The sequence below is a fragment of the Capsicum annuum genome, chromosome 8 (genome assembly GCF_002878395.1).
Source record: "Capsicum annuum cultivar UCD-10X-F1 chromosome 8, UCD10Xv1.1, whole genome shotgun sequence".
In the NCBI taxonomy this organism is placed as follows: Eukaryota; Viridiplantae; Streptophyta; class Magnoliopsida; order Solanales; family Solanaceae; genus Capsicum; species Capsicum annuum.
In genome coordinates this window covers 57,046,924-57,057,056 of record NC_061118.1, presented here as the reverse complement: position 1 = coordinate 57,057,056, position 10,133 = coordinate 57,046,924, and the positions used below count along the sequence as shown (strand labels likewise).

Below are 10,133 nucleotides of genomic sequence, written 5' to 3'. Positions count from 1 at the left end.
TATAATGGTTGCAAAAATGTATTTGATAATGTAGAATATTTAAGAGAAAGAGTAAATTCATTGATTTTTTAAATTTAAGAAGTACGATAAAACATCTAATTTTAGTATTTTGAATAAATAAAGATGAACAAAGGGAGTATTAATCATCGCATTAACAATTGCCCGTGATACTCCCTGTATAATTAATTATAAACTAGCCAACCACTATTGTAATAGTCCCTCCGTCATAATTGTCATAATTTAAGTGTCTTAGTTTGACTGGACAAGAAATTTAAGAAAACAATGGGAGATTTTTGGTATTACATTAAGTGTGTATAGATTTTGGAATATTTGAATTGAAAACTTACTAAACATGAAAAGAGATACTCTTTTTGTAACAGACAACAACAAAAAAGTAAGAAACTTAAATGGGGACATAGGGAGTAGCATTAGGGAGTAGCATTTACCAATCAATCGAAATAATTTACTATATTTTTGTTCTCTTTTTTCCTTACAAAAGCTACAACACCATCAAATCCACAACTAGGATGCAATCTGGAAAACTCGATTGTACCAAATAGAATGAAGTATCATGTGGAAGGTATCATACTTTTCAGATTCAGGATGCCAAAGGAAATGTTGTTGTACCTTCTTCACATTGTTATACAGTTTCAGGTATCTTCTTAGCGGGATTGACTCGAGTATAGACTTCAGATTAGGTATGTCCTCCTCTTGGACGAAAACAGCAAACGATTCCCAGTTCAATGTCTCCAAAAATGGCGGTACAAAGTTATCAGATATGATCACAGGAACACATTCGTAAGAAATAGCCTCCACAACTCGTGGACTGTTGACTTCATGACCCCTTGCGCATATACAGTACTTGCTGCTCTTCATGTGCCGGATGTAGTCACTGTTGTGCATCTTGCCAAAGATTTTCATGATTGGATCTTTGTTTTGCCAATGCTTTAAAAGAATAGGACGGACATATCCATGCATACTTCCAGCAAAGAAAGCAAGGAATTTTCGTTGGCTAGGACGTTTGCCCCCAAGGCTTCTCAAGGTATCAGCTGAGACAATGTACGTTTCTGGTAGAGAAGCATCCTTTCCAAACTTGAATCCCTCTTTTAAATCAGCATTGCATAAAGACTTTATGCAATTTGCCATCTCATACCTAGTTTCTTCCGGGGCCTAAGATAAAATAAGAGAAAGACACATTATAACACCATAAACAACTCCTTACTCTGCCTACATAGAGAAACAGATTGACCATATATGATAATAAAAACTAGTAACAACGTACCCAGTCGTGACAAGCAACAAGAAAATGGTCAGCTCCTTGTGTTCTGTTCCAGAATGGATATCTTCCCTTGATCAAATCAAGGTAATTCTTCAAATAAGCTTTTAAGTTGGTGAAGCTGTGAGAACCAGGCACATACACCACTTGTTCCAAAATTTGAGAACTAAAAGGCACGTAAAACAGGTGTGCTTTGTTTGGGTCATTGGTGAGGAATTGCTGGCTTGCTTTTAACTGCTTCATGAACCAACCTTCTGAAGCATAAATGCCCTTGAGCGGCGGTTGATGAAATACGGGTCTCTTGCCCTCTTTGTAGATGTAAACCTTGAGATTCTGTTCCATTAACTCATAGCTCCTGCAAATGATGAAACAAATCTGCTAAACATACTGCTATTCTATGTTGCTCGGACTCTTTCAAAAATATCGACAGGAGTGAAGGATCTTCCAAAAGTAGTGCATTCTTGGACGATCCGACACGGGTGTGACAACATTTTGGAGAGTCCTAACAATATAGCTGTTATCTCAAGATTCATCTGACCCAGCAAAGGCCAATATGCAAGTAATTAATAGTAACCAAGAAAAGCTGACAGAAATTAGTGTTTATACCCTGAATGATCAAACAGATCATGCAGTACACAGCCTATAAATGATGCTTGCATATATACTGGACAATAGCTCAAAATTTGATACAGTAGCAATGAATAGATTTTATCTTTTCACAACTTCAGTAAATGCAGAAAATATTTTTTGGGTGAGAAGGGAGGGGGAATGCTAACAAGCAAGTAAATGTATTCAAACAACAACAATATACCTAGTGTGATCCCACAACTGGGGTGTAGGGAGGGTAGAGTGTATGCAGACCTTACCCTACCTCGTGGAGGTAGAGAGGCTGTTTCTAGGGGTGGCTCAATGATATTCGTGGCCTAAAGCGAAACTTCAAGAGAGGCCTTAAAATTTTCATTAGAGAAAAGAACATTCATATATAAATCTATTTAACAATAATTTCTTGAGGATTTATATTTGATCACCAACCTTTTATTCGTCTTCTTGAATTTATTGACACCTAATTCAATTATATTGGTGATTTGTGATAGAAATTGTGTTGTATAATCAGGAAAATAATAGAATACTTTGAAAGCTAGAGGTGTGTGTGACATTGTCCTATATTTTTCCAATAAGGTGTATCCTTGGGATCCAACAAATTCTTCTAATATAAACTACGAGCAAAAACAACATAACTCAAATAATATAAACTCATCAAAAGAAAAAAGAAGAAGAGGAAGGTATTGCTCACTATTTTCTCTTCTTCAAGCTATTGCTCACTATTTTCTCTTCTTCAAGCATAAGTAGATGGGAAAATATTATGATAATGATGACTGCATAAATGAGGAAATAGGGCTATTTATACATAAAGATGTTTGGGGGAGATTCCAAAAATTACTAGGAGTATTTCATTTCTTAATTTATCTCAAAAGTACCATCAACTTCTTATTTTTAAAATAAAAATTGTTATATTTAAATCTTTTTTAAAATAACAAATGGTACCAATTAATTAGATGAAACTTTGGGGCCCTTACAAAGGTGAGGCCTAAAGCAGTTGCTTGTCTTGCTTCTACATTAGGCCGGCTCTGACTGTTTCTGCAAGACCCTCGGCTCAAGTGCAGCAAATCAAAGTATTTACGTAAAAGGAATACGACAATAAAGAAACCATATCAATTAACAAGGAAAGAAGTACAGAGCATTCAATGAAATTTGTAAGACAACGAAAGCTACGAAATCCAGAAATACCACTACTGAATGCAATTAAGTATACCTTTTAAACCTTGAAACATTGTGATAAACTGGTGCATATAGGCCAAGATCACTGATACTGTTAGCTCCAATTTCAATCTGTGATTTTGCACTCAACAATTCTTCATCACCCGCAGAAGACCACATTGGATTCTGGAAAAATTTAATAAGCAAAAGGAATTAAAAAACGATTACATTCAACGTATTATATAGCTTTTCATATGCGTAGACATACCGTTAAAAGGTTTGATTGATGACTCTGAAGCAACATATTAGTCATTTCAGATATCGACACAACACCTTTTACTAGCTTATCTGATTCTTTCTTAGCAACAGGAGTTTTTTTGGTCATAGTATAACCATTGCCTGACGAGGCAAGACTGTTTCTTAATTGCCCTGTTGCTTCAGTTGGAGCAGGGGTGGCACCATAAGCATTACGCGAACTAGACAGAACAGTAGAATTATCGTCAACATGTCTAAGTGAAACAGCAGGAGCTGGTGAATTCATCAGCTGTATTGTGTCATTCGAATTTAAAGGGACAGTAATAGCTGATACATTCCGAGTAGTTGTGGAACTACTTGGAGCAGTCAAATTATCATAAACTTGTGGAGTTGGTGGAATCATAGGCGCTGATGGGAAATACGATGCTAAAGGGACAATACCAGCTACTTCATCACTCCGAGTAGCCAAATTACTCGAAGCAGTCAAATTATCATCAATTTGTGGAGCTAGGGGAATCATTGGCGCTGATTCAACATTCGCTGCTAGAGGGACCGTATCATCTTTATTGTTTTCTTCCAACATTGGGACTACATGACCTTTCAATATATTCCCAAATTCCTTAGCGCCTTCTGGTGCTAAGGTCCTGTTTGGTTTAAGCAATTCCACTCCAGGTTTACCACTCTTGATTTTCGTATCGAATCCAGCAGTAAAATTGATTTGCGTATTATTGTTGTTCATTCTATTGGAATTTAAACCAGAAAATAAGGAGCCTATAAAGTTGCCATATGGAAGTTCAAAATATTGAACAAGTAATGAAAATGCAAAAACACCTCCCATTACCCATAATACTCTCCTGGTCTCAGCGCGGCATAGAAAATCAGAACCCATAATTTCTCTGTTGAATTTACCTCTTTCTTGAAGCTAGATGGCCTATCGAATACAACAGCTCTACCTCTACTTGGAGGTTAGGTCAGGGTACAATCTACCCTTCCTCCCTAGACCTCACTTTGTGGGGTTAGGGGGTTATGTTGTTCTTTTACCACTTACCTATCACAAAAGGAAGAATTAAAACCAAAAAGATTTGCAAAGAGATTTCAAAGAAAAATTCATGATATATAATCCTTATGATTAAACCAAGAATTCTGAAAAATTCGAGAAGAAAAAAATGGAAGAAAAATCACAAAGGTAACAGAAGTTAGATATAGGTTGATGAGACGGTATCTTATAAATACCACATGCACCGCTTAGCCCTAGCAGGAGAAGAAATGTGTGATATGATGACCGATTATTATTCGGCAAATTTGAAATAAGTCCAAATTAGTTTCGGTTACCGGAAAAATTATTAGTATAATAAGACCAAAATAGCACTAAATTATTACAATTTATAACTAATATCCTTACAAAATTATTTACAATAACCTCTAATAGCTAGATTCACAAAGATTTTACCAATCCAATCGTGAGACTTAGGTTGAATTTAGTCAAACCTCTAAACAAATATCCAACGTCAGGAAAACTAAAACAATTGAAAAGGAATTTCAAAGCTAAAATTCCAAATTTGAAGTATTGCCTCTACCAATAGAGAGAGTTGGCGAATAAAGAGTACTGGAATTGAACAAGTCAAGTCAGCAAAGCCATGCAAGAGGCTAGATTTTGGGCTCCGCTTTCCAAATATTAATACATGAATGCCACATGGCACATGTCCTTGTTTAGTCAGATTTTTGGTTCTTTCTTTTAGGCCTTTGTACTTCCAAGAAAATTAGAGAACGAATTTTTAGACATTGATAGACACAATATTTGGAGTACGGGAAATTTCATGTCATGAATTGAAATATTGGTGGTTTTAAATATTTGATTTTAAATAAGAATGTCTTTAAAAAATAGCTTTCTTTACTTTTTAATATACTAAAAGTACCATTTTGTCCATCTACCCTTTAAATATATATTTTTAAATTTTTCATACTCATTTATCTCTCAAATTTTATTTTTTATTTTTTTTATTTTTTTATTTTTCCTTTACTTTTATTATTTTACTTTTTTCACTTTTTTATTTTTTCCTTTAAATTTATTATTCTATTTTTTTATTATTTTGAATTTTTATTTTTTCCTTTAACTTTATTTTCATGTTTTATTTATTTTCATATTCAGGTTGGCATTGTAGCTTCAACTATCTTCGACTCTACTCCGTTCTGCATTTTCACCATCGACAGTATACTCCTCCGTATTGAATTGTTTAGAAAAGCTCCTTCTCCGGCACCAGAACCAGCTCCGGAGACAGTCCAACACCCGCACCTGATGCATTTGCATCTACTGCGGATGCTAGCTCCCCTACTCCAATGATGTCTCCTCCTGCTCCACCGACTTTATCTTCAGCTGGTGATTTGGAGGACGGTCCAGCAGCTGTTTAGAGAACAGTACGGTGGCTAAGAAAAAGAACGACGGTACCATATGTGGCAGATTTTGATTCGGATGCTTCGCAATTCATTTTTTATCAGAAGCATCCTTTCATCTGTGACATTGAAGCATTTAATAATCTGTCGAGCTTGAACACTGATTTTTTAGCGTTCATCGAGTGTGGATTGAATACGTCGAAATGGTAGGTTTACTATCTTTAAACTTTTCATCTTGTCATTTTTGTACTTATGGTAACGCATATATTATAATTGTGTTCATTTTTCATGTATTTTAAGAGCCAAAAATATATACGTTAAAGGAAAAGATGTGTTGCCCAAATGTTTAGTGTTTGGCTCTTGTGCTGTGGATTCGAAGGAGTGATTTTATTCACTTGCAACTTGTGGTCGACCTTTGAATGACACAGTATTATCACTTGTTATCCTAATCTATATTTGGATTGGCTAATATCTACCTGCTATCTTTATAACTTTGATGTAAAGTTGTAACTTTTCTATTCATTAGTAGAGCCAGGTGTATAGATAGAGGGGCGAAAGGGGGTCATTCGATTTTTAGTTTAATCTTGATTTATCTACCTGTTTTAACTTTATTTTCATGTCATTGTAGAAACAAAGCCAATGTTGTTTGTCCGATCACAAGGTTTGGCTCATTTCTTGGTTGCATGATACTAAGTAGGCGCTTGGCCGTAGAATTTATAAAGTTAGAGTTGAAGATAGAGTAATGTTTAATTTGTATGTGGGGTTACTGATATTTCACGAAGTTAGCTGCACAAATCGCGAACAAACAGCAGAAACCAACAGTTGAGGTACAATGTTTATCTCCTCCTAGTTTATTTTATAACTGAGCTATTGTTAACATTGTATATCCACAGATATCAAAGCCATCGATCCCAGTGGCACCAATTAGAAATGAAATAGAAGACTGCATTATTATCGATGTTGAAGATTACAAGGCCACTGGTTATTTTGACGTGCCAATATTTGTGCAGCATACTGAAGTAATGATGGAGAAAATTGATAGGATGGTAAGCTTATATGATCTATATATCTTGGTTATGAATATACTTCTTGTGGATTTCCATTGATGAGTTAAATCTTTGATTAAGGATGAGGAAATTGAGATAAAGATGCAGAAGATTGGTCAGTTGTGGACATAAACAGTTCTGATAAAAAGAACGAACTCACTGTAGTGGAATACATTGATGAAATCTATGCTTACTACAAGAAGGCTGAGGTAGAGATGTTATCTCTACTCTCCCTATTTGTTTGTTAGAAGTTTTTTTCGTTTAAAACTTGTACATGCTCATTACCCCACTATGTGGGAATACACTGGATTTGTTGTTTTTGTTGTACATGATCATTAAGATTATGACGTGTAGAGTTAGCAGAAGTCCCATATTTTTTAACTGATTATCTAATTCTTTTGGATAGTATCTCATTAAGCTTAATAGATTGTCAAATTACTCACAAAAGCTAGTCTATTTCAATATGGACTGCAATTTTTAGTCAGTAAAATAATAGGTGCAGAACATAGGATATATAGACATACGGAGGGTATACTTGGGTTGTTTCTGTTGTGATGTTATTCTATCAAGTATGATTAATGTTTTAATTTTAATTGGAAATCTGAAAAGAAATGAAGATGTATTTTTTACCCCTTTCTTTTAATGTCATTTTCAATTGCAGATCGCTGGCTGCGTCCCTCCAAACTATATGGAACAACAATTTGATATCAATGAGAGGATGAGAGGCATTCTTATTGACTGACAGATTAAGGTATATAGTGTTTACTGTTACATGTCATTTCTAAGTTTTATGAAGAAGAATGTGATAATTTTAGGTTTCATTTAACATCTAATCCAATGTATAGGTTCACTACAAGTTTGAACTAATGGAAGAGACCTTGTATTTGACTATGAATCTCATCGGTAGATTCCTGGCGGTTCAGTCAGTGATTAGGAAAAAACTTCAGCTTATTAGAATAACAACTTTGCTTCTTGCTTGCAAGCATGAAGAAGTTTATATACCTGTAGTGAAGGATCTAATTTTGATCTCTGACAAGGCTTATGCCAGAAAAGAAGTGCTTGAAATGGTTAGTTTAAAGACCAAAATCTTACATTATTAGGACTTGTATCTCCATTTTTTCTTCCTCACTAAATGATTTCAATCATTTTCTTATCCACAGAAGAAATTGATAGTTAATGCCTTACAGTTCAACATGACAGTACCTACAACTTATGTGTTTATGCGGCAATTCCTTAAAGCCTCTCAGTCTTATGAAAAAGTCGGTTAAACGTCTTTGTCACATGAAAAAGTAACACAATAATCTGAATCACTACTCATACAATTTTTTGTCATTGTTTAAATCAGGTGGAGCTCGTGTCTTTCTTCTTGCTCGAGCTATGTCTGGTTAAATACAAAATTCTTAGATTCCCACCATCAATGTTTGTTGCTACAGCTGTCTTTACTGCTCAGTGCATTCTCGGTGTGTCCAGAGAGTGGAACGCAAACCGTAAGAAGCATAGCAGCTACGACAAGAATCAGATTTTGTAAGTATATTTTGTTTTTAAAGATACTTATAAATATATATCCCTTTATCAAATAGACAAAGATGTGTAATTATGTGCCTTATTTTCTCAGATAAAGAATGCTCGAAATTGATGGTTTCTTTCCATCAGAAGACAGCAGTTGGGAAGCTCACTGGCATGCACCGAAAGTACAGCACGTCTAAATATGGCAATGCTGCAAGCTTCTTTTCTGTTAGAAGCTTAGTTCTAGGATAAGAAGAACACATGACGGGGAACGGCATGCTTTGCCAGTAGTTGTGTTGAATGAAACTGTTAATGTGTGTGCAACATATGTTTCCCCAGGCTCTGGGGAAGGGGGAAGGGTATGTTTGCCCCAAGCTCTGGGGAAGGGGGAAGGGTGTTTTTGAGTTCTTTTGCTACTGAGAGAACCATGTGTTTATTTATTTTTTTTATGTACATTGTTGGACATTTTTGGTGTTTTGTAAAATATCTTGCTTTCCATACTTTTTCTTGAATACAAATATTAGAAAGTTAAAATTTCTTAACAGTATAAAGTTTAAGTGATTAGAAGCTTGGACACATAACACACTTAACTACTAATGTGACTAAAAGCTTGGTGGACACACTTAAAAAGCCTTCATATATATATATATATATATATATATATATATATATATATATGTATGTATCCTCTAAAACAATAACTTTATCAGTTGGTCTCAAGAATAAGAAGTGTCAATGTCAATAATACTAGTGCGAGAGAGGTAACAAATTTGCATATTGGACTAACGTATTTATTAACTAGGTCCCTATTTTAGCTCTTCCAATATTATTTGGGACAAATATGTGACTCAATGATTGAAGCACCATAAGCAAAAATGCATATTAAAACCTGCGTTGAGCAAAAGAATATTATTAACAATTTGTATTTGATGTTTATAATCATAGTACAATAATTTTCTAAACTAAGTCTTGCCCATGAGGCAAGATTTGCATATATGTTAATAATCTAATCAGTGCGATTAAAGAATAAACTTTTGCCTCTTGGGCAAAAGTTTCAAATTTAAACAGTATAGCATTTTTACAATAATTTTCTAAACTAAGTCTTTCCCATGAGGCAAGAGTTGCATATATGTTAATAATCTAATCAATGCAATTAAAGAATAAACTGTTGCCTCTTGGACAAAGGTTTTCAATTTCAATAATTTTCTAAACTAAGTCTTGCCCATGAGACAAGAGTTGCATATATGTTAATAATCTAATCAGTGCAATTAAATAATAAATTATTGCCTTTTGGGCAAAAGTTTTCAATTTCAATAATTTTCTAAAGTTTTGCCCATGAGGCAAGAGTTGCATATATGTTAATAATCTGATCAGTGCAATTAAAGAATAAACTTTTGCCTCTTGGGCAAAAGTTTTCAATTTCAATAATTTTCTAAAGTCTTACCTATGAGGCAAGAGTTGTATATATGTTAATAATCTAATCAGTGCAATTAAATAATAAATTGTTGCCTCTTGGGCAAAAGTTTTCAATTTCAATAATTTTCTAAACTAATTTTTGCCGATGAGGCTAGAGTTGCATATGTGTTAATAATCTAATCAGTGGAATTAAAGAATAAACTTTTGCCTCTTGGGCAAAAGTTTTCAATTTCAACAATTTTCTAAATTAAGTCTTGCCCATGAGGCAAGAGTTGCATATATGTTAATAATCTAATCAGTGCAATTAAAGAATAAACTTTTGCCTCTTGGGTAAAAGTTTTTAATTTTAATAATTTTCTTAACTACGTCTTGCCCATGAGGCAAGAGTTACATATATGTTAATAATCTAATCAGTGCAATTAAAGAATAAACTGTTGCCTCTTGGGCAAAAGTTTTCAATTTCAACAATTTTCTAAAGTCTTGCC

General features: G+C 34.3%; 1 protein-coding gene and 1 pseudogene across 1 annotated transcript; one reads left to right on the top strand and one right to left on the bottom strand.

Moving 5' to 3' along the window:
- Positions 1-423: 423 nt before the first annotated feature.
- LOC107839017 (probable glycosyltransferase At5g03795) lies at positions 424-4,795 on the bottom strand. The gene is made up of 4 exons (XM_016682348.2): positions 3,303-4,795; positions 3,090-3,220; positions 1,283-1,631; positions 424-1,170 (listed from the first exon to the last, which is right to left on the bottom strand). The coding sequence occupies exons 1-4, from the start codon at positions 4,176-4,178 to the stop codon at positions 523-525; spliced, it is 2,004 nt and encodes a 667-aa protein (XP_016537834.1). The 5' UTR covers positions 4,179-4,795; the 3' UTR covers positions 424-522.
- Positions 4,796-5,883: 1,088 nt separating this feature from the next.
- On the top strand, positions 5,884-8,652 carry LOC107879151 (annotated as a pseudogene).
- The last annotated feature ends 1,481 nt before the right edge of the window (positions 8,653-10,133 follow it).